This window comes from Canis lupus, chromosome 8 (assembly GCF_048164855.1).
Source record: "Canis lupus baileyi chromosome 8, mCanLup2.hap1, whole genome shotgun sequence".
Classification (NCBI taxonomy): Eukaryota; Metazoa; Chordata; class Mammalia; order Carnivora; family Canidae; genus Canis; species Canis lupus.
The window spans coordinates 45,584,401-45,603,089 of NC_132845.1; the positions used below are offsets into that span (position 1 = coordinate 45,584,401).

At 37.6% G+C, this 18,689-nt stretch overlaps 1 protein-coding gene across 4 annotated transcripts in view; it reads left to right on the forward strand.

Annotated features, from left to right (window-relative positions):
* Positions 1 to 18,479, forward strand: part of ATF7IP2 (activating transcription factor 7 interacting protein 2) — a 55,124-nt gene extending 36,645 nt beyond the window's left edge. For all 4 annotated transcript variants that reach the window (XM_072835764.1, XM_072835766.1, XM_072835763.1 and 1 more), the window contains 5 exons: positions 6,290 to 6,363; positions 7,672 to 7,733; positions 8,171 to 8,240; positions 16,077 to 16,162; positions 16,948 to 18,479. In XM_072835764.1, coding sequence (XP_072691865.1) covers positions 6,290 to 6,363; positions 7,672 to 7,733; positions 8,171 to 8,240; positions 16,077 to 16,162; positions 16,948 to 17,361 — 706 coding nt within the window. In that variant the 3' untranslated portion in view covers positions 17,362 to 18,479. The remainder of the gene's footprint in view (positions 1 to 6,289; positions 6,364 to 7,671; positions 7,734 to 8,170; positions 8,241 to 16,076; positions 16,163 to 16,947) is intronic.
* Positions 18,480 to 18,689: the final 210 nt, after the last annotated feature.

An 18,689-nucleotide genomic window follows, 5' to 3' on the forward strand; every position in this document is an offset into this window, starting at 1 on the left:
CTATAAGTATCTTTTTCCATCCAAGTCTTTCCACTTTTCTAATAGTGTCTTTATGTGAATTGACTTCCTAATTTCACTGTAGTCTTTTTTTTTTTTTTTCATAATTTCTACTTTTTAATGTGCATGTTTTATAACCCTAGCTTCAGGATCATCTATATAATGATTTCTGTTGTCTGTCCATTTCTGGTCATTTCAGTCTGTCTTTTGGCATGCTTGATAATTTCTGAAAAATTGGTGAGGCTATGGAATATCATCTTACTGTACACAAGGTTTATTCTCTCTGGCAGAGTATGACCTGGTCACCTAATATACTTAGGGAAAGGTATAAATTGAGGCTTGTTGTTAATGTGGTAAGACTCCTACCCCTAGTTCACTGTGGCTCTTAAGACATAGACCTCCATGGATTCCCAGCTGAAAACCTGGAGCCTTCACTAGGATCCCTCCACCTTAATGGGTCCCTCTTTACTGCCTCAGCCCAATGAGAAAACCAGAAATTCCACTCTGCTCTTTAAGGTCTTTCTGCTTGGTTTCTTAAACTCCTAAATAATACTATATTTGATGTACTATAGCAGCAAGCAGAAATACTTAAAATACTAGAAATATTGGGACACCTGGTTGGCTCAGTTGGAGGAGCATGTGATTCTTGATCTTGGAGTTATACATTTGAGCCCCATGTTGGGAGTAGAGATTACTTAAATAAACTTTTAAAAAATAAAATATTAGAAATATTTTAGAAATGTTAAATGAAGAATTTTGAGATAGGAGATTTTGACTACAGTGTAATGAACATCTGAAAAGAATTGTTTATAATTAAGCAACAAAATATAGTCATCAGTCTTCCAGCCATATGATGACTATTTCTAGTAGAAAAAAAAAATATATATATAAAATAAACTTTGTAAGTTTTGTTGGAGGCCAAAAATAGAAGAATGGAATATTCTTGATAAAATTTAGATCTAAACATTTGTTTTTGTTTACTGAACTTAGAAATAATGGCTACTAGAATTTCTTACTGATACATTTGGGAAAAATTATTGAATTAACTATGTTTTAAAATGTGTATGAAAAAAATGAAATGTGCTTGAAAACCAGTTGATTTCAGAAAACTAAAATGAACGTGTAGAAAATGTCTGCTTCTGCCCATGAAATATTAATTGCTACAGGAATTGTTCTTTTGTTGTCAACAAGTAGAAAACCAAAGTAAAAAAGAATTGTGTGCAGACATTGTTCAACAGGGAGCAAAAACTCTCTCCCTGGGAGAAGGGAAAGTGTGAAATGCACTCTACAATTGTTTCAAGATTACTCCCTGGAGGCATTTCACAGGTTGAAGGACAAGGGCAGGAAGAGCTCAAACAGCCTTAGAGGTCTTACCACATTTATTTATTTTTTTAAATTTTTTTTAAAAGATTTTATTTATTTATTCATGAGAGACACACACAGAGAGAGAGGCAGAGACACAGGCAGAGGGAGAAGCAGGCTCCATGCAAGGAGCCCAATGTGGGACTCGATCCTGGGTCTCCAGGATCACACCCTGGGCTGCAGACGGCGCTAAACCGCTGCGCCACCGGGGCTGCCCCTCTTACCACATTTAGATCAGAGATTGGGGAGTCTGAGTTGGCTAAGACTTTGTGCGGAGGAACAATGAAGAAAGCAAATTGTGTAAAGGTAGAACTCGGTTGATCTCCAAAGAGAACCTCTTAAATCATTGGCTGAATACAGATCTATGCATGCAAAGACTGAAACTACAAGAGGCCAGGGGGAAAAAAAACATTGAAAAGAAGACCAAACATTTCTTGGATATTGTACAGGGCTGGGAACATTTTGTTTTCCCTACTAGCTATAATGAAAAAATTTATAATGTAGAGTAACAGTAAAGAGTCCTTAGGTAGACATAATAGTGAGGGTGACCTAGTCCTAGACTAAGGACTGCAGTGGGCCTACTCCCGAAAAGCTAAAAGGATACAGAGGATACAACTAATCCTGAGTAATTTAACTGCATACCAGAGTAAAGTCCAGCACTCTTTGAAAGAATGAAACATCATCCATCATTCATGTGAATTTTACAATGTCTGGCATCTAATCAAAAATTACCAGGCATGCAAAGTAGCAAAATATAGCAAGGAGAAAACAGATATGCTAGAAACAATGTTTGATGGACAACAATGATGTAAAGCAGCTATTATCAGGATAGTGTTCATGTCCCAACAGTAAAAAGGAAAATGTGAAAATAGAAGATGTTAAAAAGAAAAATTGAACTTCTAGAGACAAAAACTGAAGAGTCAAGAGTACATTGATTAGGATTAACAACAGGATAGGTAATTACTGATTTTTAAAGACAGTGGAATAGCAATATAAACTTTAAACAAAAGCATGGGGAGAAAAAAGACTAAAACGATGAACAGAACAGCAAAGACCTTTGGAACAGTATCAAGGAGTCTAATATTATATATATATCTTTGAAGTTTCACCAGTTGGGAGAAGAGAGCAAAGATGTTAAATCTAAAATTTTTCCAAATTTGTTAAAAATTCAAAACCCACAAATGTTAAAAAAAAAAAAAAAAGTGATAAAGATTAAAGGAAAACCACATAATCAGACTGGTGAAAGCCAGTAGTGACAAGAAAATCTTAAAAACAGCCAGAGAGAAAAGACTCATCATACAGAAAGGAATAAAAAGATAAGACCAAGAAACTTCTTGATGTGCACTATTTAAACTAAAAGACATCTCTAAAGCATTGAAATACAGGGACATCTCTAAGACATTGAAAGAAAAACTACCCATTAAAATTTCTATACTCTGTGAAAATATCTTTCAGACATGTAGGGGAAAACACATTTTCACACTAAAAAAAAGGTGGGGGGGGGGGCGTGTGTAGAGAATACATCAGCAGGAGACCTGCATTGCAGGAATTGTTAAAGGAAGTTTTACAGGAAGAAGGAAAATAAAACTAGATGGAAATTTGCAAAGGTAAAAAGATGAAGAGTGCTGGATATTATAAATATGTGGGTAATAGAAAATATATTTCTGTGTATATATATATGTGTACATCATACTATTCCTGTATATTATGTGGGAGGGTGTATAAATCATACTATTTATAGTTTTTCTGTATATAGGCAACAAATAGTTGGAATTTAAAATTTTAAATCAATACTATTTACAATAACATTAAAGAACATGATATACAGAGGGATAAGATTATCAAAATATCTGTAAGACCTAACCTCAAAACTACAAAGTAGATTTCAGATTTGTGATTTAGCACATAAGGAGTCTTACAAACTGAAAAAACCAGCACCTCCTTTTAAATCCATTAGATAAGTAAAGTCACTGAGCAAAACACTGCCCCCAAAGTTGGAGCGACGACAGAGGCAGAAATGATAATCACAACATTTGGGAACGAGAGCAGAAACCCAAAAGCAGAAACTTCCATGGGAACCAGTGCCAGTTTAGGAAAACCTAAACTTAATTGCCGGAGGCTCAGAATAGACACATCAAGAGTTAAAAACTCCAGGGGAGCCCATAATTTTGTTTTACCTCCAGGAGCGCTACCAGGTCCTTACAGTGAATCCTGGAGAAAATACCTCCCGCCTGCAGCAGCCAGTTGGTGAAAGGAGCCTTTGAAATGTACCAGACCACTCTGTTCTTAACAAGGCCTGTCCAGGGAGAAACTACTACTAGAGCCCAACTCCTGCTCCCGCTAGCCTTCCACATGGAGGAAGTGAATCCCCAACTCTAGCAGCTCCATCCATCCTGTCCCACCTAAAGCAGACGGGCAGTCAGAGAAGCACTGGTGAAGTTTACACTCCAGGGGTGTAGGCTTACTTAGAAGACAGAGCTAATCATAGGATTAGTAGAGCCACTACGTTACTAAAGGCCCGTTTATCATATTCCTTTTACCTAGTGTATCATGTCCACTGTTCAGCAAAATACCATAAAACATACTAAAAGGCAACCCCCCCCCAATTTGAAGAGACTAAATAAGCATCAGAAACAGAGTCAGGTATGACAGAAATGTTCACATTATCAGACCAAGAATTTTGAAAAAACTATTTGCAAAGGGCTTCAATGAAAAATGTAGGGGAAAAAAAGGTAGATAGTATAAAAGAAATGGAAAAGGAAGGTACTTCACTTATTTGTGAAGCCGGATAGTATTATTTGAAAGTGGACTTGAGTTAGCTGTAAATGTATATTGCAAAAAGGAAGTAGAATTGATAGGCTAAGAAAGGAGAGGAGAATCCTATACAGTGCAATTTTATTCATAATTGCCAAAACTCGGATGCAACCAAGATGTCCCTCTGTAGGTGAATGGATAAATAAATCATTACATTGAGACAATGGAATGTTATTCAGTACTAAAAAAGAAATGAGCTATCAAAAGACACAGGAAACTTAAATGCATATTACAAAACGAAAAAAATCAAAGTGAGAAGGCTACATACTGTATGAGTCCAACTACATGACATTCTAGAAAAGGCGAAACAATGGAGACAATAAAAAGATCCAATACTGCCAGGGCTTAATGGGGAGGAATGAATAGGCAGAGCAAAGGAATTTTTATCACACAGAAACTATTCTGTGTGATACTATAATGATGAATATACATCGTTGTACATTTATAGTATGTGGAATGTATACCCTAAGAGTGAACTCTATAGTAGACTGTGGAGTTTGATCATGATGGTGATGATGTATCAAGTGTAGGTTCATTCTTTGCGACAAGCATACCTGTGGTGTAGGATTTTGGTGGGGAAGCATGCGTGGGGCGGTTGGTTAGAGATAGTAGGTTTATGGGGAACGCTCTGTACCTTCCAGTTAATTTTGCTATAAACCTAAAACTGTTCTTAAAATAGTTTAATTAATTTTTAAATATATAAAAAGTTGAGAAAAATGAAAGGAGACTTAAATATTTGGTGAGATATGTCATGTTTACAAATCAGAGAATTCATTATTAATGTTACATCACCCAAATCATTTTGTACATTTAATGCAATCTAAATCAAAATCTTGGCAGCCTTTTTTAAATAGAAAGTAACAAGCTGGGATCCCTGGGTGGCGCAGCGGTTTAGTGCCTGCCTTTGGCCCAGGGCACGATCCTGGAGACCTGGGATCGAATCCCATGTCGGGCTCCCGGTGCATAAAGCCTGCTTCTCCCTCTGCCTGTGTCTCTGCCTCTCTCTCTCTCTCTCTGTGACTATCATAAATAAAAAAAATAAAAAATAAAAAATAAATAAATAAACAATTAAAAAAAAAAAGTAACAAGCTGATTAAAAACTTATACGAAATGGAGTTGTTGAAGACCTACAAGAGGAAAACAGTGTTGGAAACAAAGTTGGAAGATACTACCTAAGTTTAAGACTTCTATAAAGTTAAAGTAATTAAGACAATAGTGTTGTCTTAGGATAGACCTACCAAATCCATGGACAGATTAGAAACTATTCTATATCATCCATCGGTTTTCAAAGAAGATGCCAAGGTAATTTGTTGAAGAAAAGATAGTTTTTTTTCAACAGCTGTTGCAGGAATATCCAGAGGGGAAGAGTGAACCTCCCTTCCTACCTCACACCATATACAAAAATAATTTGAAGTGGATCATAGACCTAAATACAAAAGCTAAAAATTAAAAACATCTATAAGAAAGTGGTATAACTCTGTGCATAGAAAATTCATCTAGCAATTTTATAGGCTCCATGAAGTCTGTGTCAAGATCTTAACAAAGATTCTGATGTGAATGTCAAACTCATGAAGTAGAGTCAGGGTCAAATGGGAGCAGTAATCATAATCCGTGTCATTTACCATCTTTGCTTAGTTTAGCAAGTATGTGGTCAGTATTTCTACTGTAGTGATGTAACGTAGAATTGTGGCAGGACTAATTTTTTAACAGCCTTATTTTTTACAGTCCTGTGTAAGAGTCAAAGTGTCTTACTGGGTTTTTTTCAATTACACTTTTCATTTTCATGAAGGCAAGTCTATGTGCTAGAGTGACTTTTGCATATTTTGTACATTTATGTGTATTGAATGCTTATAGGTTATATATTTGGATTCATTGTAAATGAGTTTCTAGTAAGTTTTAAGGATCCATTATATTGGACACTTTTGGTCATATAATTGGCAACACATAGGGTTTCTTGGGCATTTAGTTTTATCTCCAATTCCCCACCACAATTGTTAGATTAAAACTTGTCAGTTATGAAATGTTAAGTCAGAAGAATTCTAACCATTGATTGCATGTTTCATCTTGATAATACATGTTTAGTTTATTTTTGTTTTTAATTTTCTTATCATTTTAGTAACAATGATGATGTTATGTTGATTTCTCTGGAAAGTCCTAATTTGACAACTCCAATTACATCAAATCCAACAGGTATCTTAAGTTGATTAAAATATGATCTATGAAATTAGAAAGCCTCAAGTCAATATTTGTTTAAAATAGAGAATTGAACATTATCTTTCAATAAAAAACTCTACTTTCAAAAATGTTTTAATTTATATCTGTGACTAATATCTGAACAAATAAATGATTTCCTAACTATAATTGAGGGTTTTTTTTTTTTACCCTTGTGTTTATCAATTTATGACCTTTTGTTTGTTTATTGTGCTTAATGGATTTGTAAGTTAGAAAACTACTTAACCTTTCATATACATTATTCTCTGTTTGCTGTGGCCTGTGATGATGGTAATACTTTGGTTCTTGTTTATGTTTGTTTTATTTTAAGATTTAAAGTTTGACTATTCTTTAGCATCTTTTTTTTTTTTTTTTGACTTTTGGCTTTTTGAGAGTACTTTGTTCCTCTTTGGTGTTTCTGTCTTACTACATTTACGTAAAAGTCTTTAACCTCAGGTTTCTAATAAAGTTCCTCTCTCTTAAAATGGCTCTCTTGTTGGCCTATAAGTTCTCATTCAAAATTCCCCATTTCCTTTTCTTTGTTTACTATTTTAGAGTATTTGTATCTTGATATGAGAAAGCTTTCCCATCACTTAAATAGCTATTCAATTGCCCCCAAGGCTTGGACTGTTAAGATCCTGAATCAGATAGTTACAAGGGATAATAAGCATTTATCTGAGGTTTTTCTCCTGTTCTAGATAGAATGCCCCTCAGCTATCTCGAGTCTGGTTTAGAGATACTATGAAGAAAAACTACATTTGGGCAGTCCTGGTAGCTCAGCAGGTTTAGCCCGCCTCCAGCCCAGGGCATGATCCCAGAGACCCGGGATCGAGTCCCACATCAGGCTCCCTGCATAGAGCCTGCTTCTCCTATGCCTGTGTCTCTGCCTCTCTCTCTCTGTGTCTCTATGAATAAATAAATAAAATGTTTAAAAAAAAAAAAAGAAAAAGAAAAACTACATTTCCAAGTCCGTTTTCTCAAATGCCATATTAATTTACATATTAATTTACATATTAATTTACAGATGGATTTTCAGAAAAACTAATAGTTGTAAAGTTACAGGACAAAATCTTTTAAACAAATTACATTTTTTTTTTGTTTCAATTGGTTCCTTGGTCTTTAGAATAGATAATGTCAATTGAATTACATTTTTGTGATTATGTAATAAATGGTTAATGCGAATCCTCATTATTATTGTGTTTCAGCATTCATATGTTATAAAGTTCATAAATATTTAATAGCTTAATAAATTTGCCAAATGTTGATATTTTAATAATTTTCTTTCAGATACTGGAAAAACTACATCAGGAAATTCTAACAATTCACTTGGTGCGGAAACAGAAGTTACGGTAGGTAATAAATATTGCCTCTGAACGTTGTTCATTTGAGTATGTTAGTTTTCTGGGAACTTTAGTGTTGCTACCTGGGAAAGATGGACTTAGTTTTGTCATTCGTTGTTTGGGAGATTCATTGTGTGTGAAATTAATGCTTGACTAGTTACTATACCCAGTTTCCAGTCTAGCTTAAACATTAAAGCAGACAGTTAGTGACAAACATATTTCAAAAGCCTACTTATTTACCAAGCTAACTCAGACTTTGCCTAGTCGTATTCTCAGAAACCATATAGTATTTCATGACCTTCTCTCTCCTAATAGTGTTAAACTGTAAGAATTTACAGGATAGTTAATCTCCCAGCTTATAAATGGTAATTTAAAATCTGTGTTTTCTTTTTCAAAAATATTTTGTGCTACTGAGGCAAAATCTTAGTTTTTTAACAACTTTTCAGGTAGTAGAGAAGAAGAAATTTGATTCTGTGGTTGATGTGACAAAAGAAGCCTTATCAAAGTACAACACAAGTAAGTGTTTCTTTTTAAGAAAGAGGGAAGGTGACTGTTCAAAAAGCATTTGACCCATTTATAAAGTTTGTTTTAATGTGTGTGTGTGTGTGTGTGTGTGTGTGTGCGCGTGCGCATATAGCTGTATGTAGTTTTATCATGTATAGATTGATGGAATGGTCACCACAATCAAATTACACAACTATCCTTGGGTGTTATATGATGATACAGTGTGTATCTTTTTGAGATTGGCCTCTTTTCCTTAGCATAATTCCCCCACGTTTCATCAAAGTTGCATATCAGTAGTATTCCTTTTTGTTGTTGAGTGGTATTCCATAGTATAGATGTATAATAGTTTATGTGTTCACTCACTGAAAGATAGCTGGGTTGTTTGGGGCTATTATGAATCTCATTTCTGGTACACACCTTTTTTCTTTAGATCATTAATACTATGAGAGGGTATTAGGGCATAATATGAAAATGTAGAAGAATGATTACAGTGCCCTCTTTCTTAGATTTAAACAGGAAGAGGTAAAATTAAAGTCATTTGGAGCTAGTTATAAGTTATAAAGTTTCATCTCTTAATAATTGCCCTTGAATGTTCTTGATACTCTTGATAAAAATCTTAGAATATCACTTTTTTAGCATTGAAAAGTATATAATACTTAAAAATGGAGAGTAGCATAGGAAATACATAGCCAATTCCTTCTCCCCTTTCAACTGTGGATTCAAACAAAGGTTAGAACCATAGGAATCTCCAGGTACCTCATGATATAATTAAAAAACCCTTCAGTTTCCAGTTTCATGATGAAAATGAGAAATATACATTTGACAAATGAATTGGGAATCTAGAATAATCAGTTACTTTTTCATTAAGATTATTAAATCATTTCCACACTTGAGTACAGGATTTGAGATACAGTAAAATAAAAAGTAGGAACACCGATCCATTCAGTGCTTAATAAATCAGACCTCTAACTTGGGAGGGGGGCGTTAGTTTGAAATCTAACAGTTGGACATGCTGCTGACTCATAACAGCGTGGATCTGTTCACCTTGTAGAGTGTCCAGTTCTGAACGAAGGTATGGTTTGTCAGGTTGAACCTGGGCTGTTCCCATATTCCTTGATGAATGGTATCACCAGCTGGCCCAGCTTCCCTAAGCTAGACATGAAAGAGTCACTTTGGACTCTTTGATCTGCCTCATTCCACTGTGCAGTCAGTTTTCAAGGCCACCAATTCTGTCTCCTTTAAAGCTGACAGGTCTGGTCCATGTATTTCCTTATTTCAGAATTCCATCACTTTTTGTCTATTCTACTGCCATAACTTAGCAAGTAACCAATGTTTCTGCCCTAACTTAAACTGCTTCTTTTGAGTCTCCCAAGCTGCCACTGAAATGCTCCTTCCTATAGACAGATCTGATTTTGCTTTTATCTGTAGGATAAAATCCCAACTCCTTAGCAAGACAGACTCCATAATGACTTAGACCCTGAAAACTTTTCTAGCTTATGTTCTACAAACTCCTTACCTGTGCCTTAATAGCTTCTCAATAGGTAATGCTTCTCCTCTCCTTACCACCTCTGCATAGTTCTCTTTGCCAGGAATGCTGTCCTCTCTGTCTCTCCCCAGGTGTGTCTGATGACCCCACTCATCATTCTTTCATACTCCCTTTAGACACTTAGATTGTACTGTTACTTCTAGGTTCTCCTTACCATTGGTATTTAGTGCACACCTAGATTACAGCTGTATTACATTGCTCTGTAATTGTTTCTTTTCATCTGTCTTCCTGAGAGGACTTGAGATTCTTTTCAGCAGCATCAGACTTCCTAATCTGTAACTTTCCATCCTTTTAGTACAGTGCTTAGCCTCTAGTATACTTTACCCCCCAATACTAAATTAATGCAGCAGATTTTCCACTGAAGAGTTTTAAAGGAACTGTAAGTATCCATACTCTGAATGGGAGTATAAATCTTTCTGGGGAGGTATTTTGTCAACATCAGAAACTTTAGAAATATACAAGCCTTTGACCCCCAAATTCTTTGAATAGTTACCTAAAGAAACTAAGGTTAAGTATATGGGGAAGTATGAAAATGTTCATCACAGTGCTATTTGTGAAAAATTAAACTTTGGAAACCCTTAAATTTCTAGAAATAAAGGACTAATTACACAAATTAGATTTATATGGTACAGCAGTATTCAACCATTAAAAATAACGTTGTAGAAGAAGTACACGTGTTGATGTAAACATGTTAGTAATGTAACGAGAAAAAAGTTATAAACGTATTTTGAGAGAGTAGTAATGGGAGTAAAGAGCCCAGACATAACTTTTCTGCCATAAACAACTAGAAAACTAAATAAGATGTAATAAAAAAAAAAAAAAAACCTTTCCAGATATTGCAGTATAGGACTACAATCCCTGAGAGAAGGGAATGAGTGAGATGAACTGTATGGATTGCCCTAGCTTTCTTCCTAGACTGTGGTACAGTGGAGGAACTGCCAAGCAGAGAATGTCTGGCAGAGCGTGGCTGTCTTATTGAGGTCAAGAGACAGAGATTGGCATTCAGAGAGGCTGAGGCAACTAGAATGAAGGGGAAGAGCATAACATCAGGATGAGGAAGGCACTCAGAAAAAAACTCCCAAGAGATTAGCATAGAGTCCTCTTGAGTCCTTGCTCTGAAGTATTAAGCCCCACATGCGTAGAGTAAAACCCCATAAATATTGGCAAAGAATGACCAAAGAGCTTTATGCTCAGGGGTGAGAAATGTTCAGTTCTGACCAGCTGTAGTGCCAGATTCTTACTGAATACCTGGGTGTAAACTCATCTTAGAACAAAGGCAACTATGGCCTTACCCTAATAAAACCTAAAAACAGGGCAGCCTGGGTGGCTCAGCGGTTTAGCACCGCCTTCAACCCAGGGCGTGATCCTGAAATACCCGGATCGAGTCCCGCGTCAGGCTACCTGCATGGAGCCTGCTTTTCTCTCTCTCTCTCTCTCTCTCTCTCTCTCTCTCTCTCTGACTCGCATGAATAAATAAATAAAATCTTTAAAAAAAAAAAACCTAAAAACAAACTTTGAAAGGATCAAATTGAACTACATATAACTCAATAGCTTATCACACAAAGCCCACTGTGTTCTGGAGAACGGAATTCAACCCACAACCATTTAAAATTTATAATATCCATCATCCAATTTTAAAAAATCACTAGAGATACAGAGACAAAAAATGGAATCTATAACCAGGAGAAAAATCAGTTAATGGAAACAAACTCAAACAACAGAGATGACAACTAATAGACCAGGACTTTGAAGGAGCTGATAGAAATATGCTCAAAGTGGGGTACCTGGCTGGTTTAGTCAGTAAAGCATGTAACTCTTGATCTTGAGGGCATGAGTTTGGGCCCCACACTGGGGGCCAAGATTACATAGAAAAATAAAATTTTAAAAATGTAATAAAAGAAGAAAGAGGGAATCCCTGGGTGGCTCAGTGGTCTAGCACCTAACTTTTTTTTTTTTTTTAAAGATTTTATTTATTTATTCATGAGAATACACAGAGAAGAGAGAGAGAGAGAGGCAGAGACATAGGCCGAGGGAGAAGCAGGCTCCACGCAGGGAGCCCGACGTGGGACTCGATCCCGGGACTCCAGGATCACGCCCTGGGCTGAAGGCGGCGCTAAACCGCTGAGCCACCCGGGCTGCCCTAGCACCTAACTTTGACCCAGGGCATGATCCTGGAGCCCCAGGATCGAGTCCCACATCAGGCTCCCTGCGTGGAGCCTGCTTCTCCCTCGGCCTGTGTCTCTGCCTGCTTCTCTCTCTCTCTCTCTCTCTCTCTCATGAATAAATAAAATCTTTAAAAAAGAAAGAAATATGCTCAAAGATAAAAAGTAAACAAGAACATAATGAAATAAAAGATATAAAAAGAGAACCAAAAAATTTTTAAAATTCTATATATTTATTCATGAGAGACACAGAGAGAGAGAGAGAGACAGAGACACAGGCAGAGGGAAAAGCAAGCTCCATGCAGGGAGCCTGACGTGGGACTCAATCCCGGGTCTCCAGGACCACAGCCTGGGCTGAAGACGGCGCTAAACTGCTGAGCCACCCAGGCTGCCCTAGAACCAAATTTTAAATTTTTTTTTTTTTTTTATGATAAGCACACAGTGAGAGAGAGAGAGAGGCAGAGACACAGGCAGAGGGAGAAGCAGGCTCCATGCACCGGGAGCCCGACGTGGGATTCGATCCCGGATCTCCAGGATCGTGCCCTGGGCCAAAGGCCGGCGCTAAACCACTGCGCCACCCAGGGATCCCTAGAACCAAATTTGAAAAAAGAAAATACTTAAAGTTCCATGGATGGAATATAAACAGCTTATTACACACTGAAGAAGGACAAAACAAATTGGTAAACTGGAGGAAATAGTACCTGACCAAATAGTTTGGAAAGAAACTATCCAAGCTAAAGGAGGATTAAAAAGAGAAAAAGAAGGCTAGGAAAAGGGAATCAAACTTTAAATGAATGTGGGATAAAATCAAGTGATCCAACATAATTGTATGGTCAGAAGCCTTCTAAATTTAATGAAAAGTACAAATCCACATAATTAAGGACTTCAATAAATTCCAAGTGGGATAAATACAAAGAAAATCATATCAAGATACATCATAGTCTCCATTCCTGAAAACCAGTGATAAAGAGAAAAACCTTAAAAGCAAACAAAAAAAAAAATTTTTTTTCTTAAAAGTTTTTTTTATATCATAAAATATAGAGAAGAACAAAGAATTCAGTTTTATCAATTGGAACTATGCAAGCCAAATGATAGTCAAATGATATCATTGAGAGGCTAAAGAAACCCTTAACCTAGAATTCTATATCCACCAAGTATATCTTTCAAAAGTGAAAGCAAAATTAAGATTTTTTCAGATAAAGTTTGTTGCTGGCAAATCTTCATTATCAAAAAGAGGGGTGCCTGGGTGGTGCAGTTGGTTGATGTCTAACTCTTGGCCAACTCAGGTCATGATCTCATGGTCGTGAGATCAAGCCCCACACGGGCAATCTAAGCTTCTCTCTAGGGGGAAAAAAGAACAAATTAAATCCAAAGCAGGTAAAGGATACTTCACTGTAGAAGATGGGGGGAATGGCACAAGCCACAAGAAGACATTATCCTCATCATCGTTACTCACCAGGGAAATGGAGATGATGTGAGATGCCACAGCTTATCTAGTAGAATGATGAAAATGAAAACTGAAATACACAAAGTGTTGGCAGGATGTGGAGCAACCTGGAACTCTTAGGCTTTTGTGGGAGGAATGTGAAATGATAAAACTCCTTTGAAGTGGCTGAGCAGTTCCTCCAAATATTAACTATACTCTTACTATGTGACAGTGTTAGTCGTAGGTATTTACCTGAGAAATGAAAACCTATATCTACACAGACTCCTACACAACTTACTCAAAATTGTCCCGAACTGGAAGCAGCGCAAATGTCCACCAGCAGATAAATGGATAAATGGGTTGTGGCATATCTATCTGTACAGCCAATACTACTCAACAGTCCACAACACAATACGGGGTACCTGGCTGGCTCCATTGGTGGAGCACATGCCTCTTGATCTCCAGGTTGTGAGTTTGAGCCCCACACTAGGCATGGAGCTCACTTTAAAAACAATGAACAAGATGTTTTTATATGCAGCATGGATGAATCTCAGAAACATTATGTTGGGCCAAAGAATTCTCTGTACTGCGTGATTTGATTTTTATTAAATTTTATAGAAAAGTCAAATCTAGTCCATAGTGACAACAGTCCTGTGGTTTCACGGGGCCAGAGTGAGAGAGATCCCCTGAGAAGGGATCCTGAACAGCTTGGGGTCTGATGAAAACATTCTGTGTCCTGATTTTGGTGATGGCTTCACAAGGGCACATTTGTCAAAACTCAAGGAATCGCACATTTAAAATAAATACATTTTATTATATGTAAATTATATCTGAATGGTTCATTAAAAACCCAAATTTTTAAAACTTTTTATATTATAAGTATTTACATATGCTTGTGTGTGTGTGTGTGTGTGTGTGTACACATGAGCATATCCATGCGGCAGAGGATCTGGAAGGTCAAACATCAGAAGGTTAATTTGCAACCAGAGGTCACAGTTCTCACCTAGCAGCTTAAAGAGTAATCTTTATATAATGGGCTACTGGCTGCTGCTGCTTCAAGAATTCCAAGGACTGAAGTAATCCTTACTCATTTGTTTATAGATGAGGGTAAAAGCTAGAGAGTGCTTAGAAGGTGTGGGTGCTGATGGCACAGGGTATAAACAGGAGCAGGTTTGGGACCAAAGTTCTGTGTTGTCTCTTCTTACCATCCTGAAGTTGTGTTTCTATCTGGCCCTATTTTAAGGACCAGCTGACTTACCACCTTGGAAGAAGGAATGTTAGTTAGAGGGGGTTCTATTTGTTAGAATGTTTTGAGTATCGTTCACTGGATGTCCTCTGTGTCCTTCCGCCACCTTCCGGTTATGATCTCACAGGTCTAGCTCTAGTTGCATTAACCAGTTAGGGACCCTGTTACAGACTCATAATTAAAATTGAGAGGTCTTTACAACTCATACAAAGGTTCTTTACACCAGTAGATAAATTGACTAATGAATTAACTTTGAAACACAATGCAGAATCTGGATTATCCTTGTTAGTCACAAGAAAATATAAATTAAAAAAATTTTGTTTGGAGAGATTGAGAATGTATATTCAACGGTTATATCATTGTGCACACAGTGGATCAAAATGGTTTTGATGCTTATTAGACGCATTCAAACTTGCGAAGTTTTTAGCTTCCTGGCCTAACTACTTCCCAACAGGAGATCCTGTTTCTTAACCACCACCCATATAGCCTCTCCCCAGTTGTTTTAGACAATTCTAACACCTACTTAAACCTTCTTTCTCTCCCTGACGCCTACAGTTTCTCTATTTTTCCCTTTCTTCCCCTCACCATCTCTCTTCCATTGACCTGTTTGCCCCTCCTTCCTCCTCTCTCCCTTACCACAGTCCACAGTTTACACTTAACCACAATTTACATTTGACCCTGAGCAATGTGGGGTTAGGGTCACTGACCCCACATGCAGTTGAAAATCTGTATATAACTATTAACTCCCTCAAAACTTAACTACTGACAGCCACTGTTGACCAGAAACTTTACCAATAACATAACGTCAATTAACACCTATTTTGTATGCTGTATGGATTATATACTGTTTTCTCACAATAAAGTAAGCTAGAGAAAAAAATGTTCTTAAAATCACAAGGAAGAGAAAATAGATTTACAGTACTGTACTGAATTTAGTGAAATGAAAAACATCCATGTATAAGTGAATCCACACAGTTCAAGCCTTATGTTGTTCAAGGGTAAGCTGTATATCTGATTCCCTCCAGGCTAACACAGCCGCAGCAGCAGAGATTCCTTTAACCCTCAGACTGCCTGATATTTAGTTTGAATTCCCAGGACTTGCGTGTGTCACATATTTATATTGGATTGTAAATGGCTCTGTGTTTGCAAACATCCTGTTGACCTAAGAGCATAAGGCACCTCTAAGAACGCTGAGCAAGGGTCCCTCTCCCATGTATAACTTTTCCTAGTTCCAGGTTAAATAAAGACTTAGGTGTTTATCCTTAAGAGGGGAATTTCTGTCATATTAAAGGGAAATTCTCTATATTTGGCACCTTTGGTTCTTGAACTTTTATCAAAAATTAATTATCTTATTTCATAGTTTTGTAATTTTAGTTCACATTTAGTTACCACCTAAGTTGGTTTTGCTTAAAGGCTATGGAATTGATTATCGATGATAAATTTTACTTCTCAAACCTTGTGTTCACAGAAAGTTCAGTATCCACCCTGGAGTCACTTACAAAAGCTGCTCTGATTGCAAAAGAGACAACCCAAGTGGCACAAAATGCAGCCCAGGTACTGATATGAAATGCTCTATTAAGGGATATTCATTCTACATTGAGTGGAAGTACCCATTTTACTTATGCAGAAACATTTGGGTCATATTTCAGCTTGTGCCTTTTGAAAATGTATTATTGTGCATCTACTTATTTATGCAATCAAAATAATTTAATTTTCCAGAAACTAGAAGCTAAAACTATATATATATATATATTTTAACACAACAAAATATATTTTTTAAAGATTTTATTTATTTATTCATGAGAATACACAGAGAGGAGGGAGAGAGGCAGAGACCCCGGCAGAGGGAGAGGCAGGCTTCATGCAGGGAGCCTGATGTGGGACTCGATCCCGGGTCTCCAGGATCACACCCTGGGCTGCAGGAAGCGCTAAACCGCTGAGCCACCGGGGCTGCCCCCAACAAAATATTTATAAGAGTAGTTAGCCATTGTTGATGAGGGTGGAGGGGTGATGGGGCGTTCTTGTACACTCACACTTTTCATGCAAATTAGCACAGTGTTTGATCACTTTTAGGGAATGAGATGGAATATTTGTCCAGAGTGTCTGGGACCTAACCCTTTCTGGATTTGTGATATTCCAGAGTGTAGAAATCTTAATGCCAAAAGCAGCTTATGCTTGAAAAGAGTGGATCCAGCCCCACATATTTATGAAGCATCCTTTTGTTCTTATGATTTCAATAAATGGATCAAAGACTAGGAAATATATTTAGAACTGCAGTTGAGCCCTTTAATCAAAACCGGCCAGTTCAGCTTGCTAAACTTTACAAATGTGTTTCCTAGGTTCTTGAGTCCTTTGAGCACTTGCCACCTCTCCCAGAGCCACCACCACTCCTGCCTGAACTGGTAGACAAAATCCGAGACACACTTCCTCCCCAGAAGCCCGAGCTCAAAGTGAAACGGGTGCTGAGACCCAAGGGCATTGCCCTGACTTGGAACATCAGCAAAATCAATCCCAAGTGTGCTCCAGTGGAAAGCTATCACCTCTTTCTCTGTCATGAGAACCCCAATCATAAGTTGATTTGGAAGAAAATTGGAGAAATTAAAGCTTTGCCACTCCCAATGGCCTGTACTTTATCTCAATTTTTGGCTTCCAACAAATACTATTTTACTGTCCAGTCAAAAGACATTTTTGGGCGATATGGACCATTTTGTGATATAAAATCTATCCCAGGGTTTTCTGAAAATCTTACCTAGAAGGGAAAAGTCTCCAGTAATTATATATTGTACTACATTGCTTTGTTTTTTTCCTATTTGATTTGTTGGTTTACAGTGTTCTCTAACACTATTTGCCATCTTAAAAGGTCAATTCAGATTGTGAACCCTTTGTATGGGGACAGTCGTCTTCCCTATGTTGTAAATGGCCTTTCCTTTCATGAATTTCTGATTTGCATTCAGTAAGTACTTCCAGTGGATATGTTCTGAAAGATACACTACCGTGCACCTGTGTCACTGAGCTGTGCCATGTACGATACCACTGGTCACTGTGGGCTGCTGCTTATTTATATCAAAGCCTTAGGATATAAGCAGCCACAATTTCCTCTGCCAGCAATCCACTGTTGGTGACTTGCTCTTGTGGTCAGTGTAGGTCAGTAAAAAAAATCCGCTCTTTACTGAGGCAGGATCAGCCCTGACGTGCATCTGACCAAGATCTTACAAAACTGTCTTACTCTGTTTGAAATCTAAGGGCTATTAATTTGCTCTCTCCCTTATTTTTCCTTTTTGGCTATGTCAATCCCATGGGGAAAGAGTCTGGAGGTTTTCTCCTAAATCAGTTTGTATATTTAGGTACATAATAAAATTAGTCCAACAGTGTGTGCTGTGTACACAGAACATAGAGGATCTCTTGTAAAAGCATTCTCCAGCCCACTGTTTCAGCTCCAGAAAATGGAGTTGTCTGCCCTAGGTTTAAGGCCTTAATTTGTTGGTTCTTCCATGCTACTGGCTGTTCATCTCCTGGCTGCCATCAGTACTCGGAGAAAGAAAGTAAGGCGAAGGGACCCCGATAGATGCGTCCCGTGCACACCTCTGAGGGCACTGTAGTGAAGCTGTGGCTAGCACAAGCCACCTAAGAGACTCCGCGAGCAAGCAGACTAGATAAGTGTGCGTCGAGGCCCGGTGGGATGTTGAGAAAACAAGCATGACTGTTGGTATGAAGAATAGTCTGTTCACAAGAGGTGTTCTTCCCCGATACGGAGTGAAAGTTCAGTCCTCAGGCTCTGAGATTTCAAAAATTGAATAAGGAATGGTTTTCTTTGGCATTTTGTAAATGTCTTCACATCTTCAGTCATAAATAAAGCTATTATTTTTCAGTCTCCTGTGTGTGTCTTCGAAAAACATTACAACTGGAAAGTCCAGATTCTGAGCTGACCCCCTGTGAGGTCTTGTTTCAGGCCCAGAGCAATGGTGGTCATCCTGTGGCACAGGACAAGGCTTCATTTTAGGGGATCGTTGCACCCTTGGGTTGGCGCAGACTAGACATTCATGTACATGCTCAGCGACGCCCAAAAACTTGACACCATAAG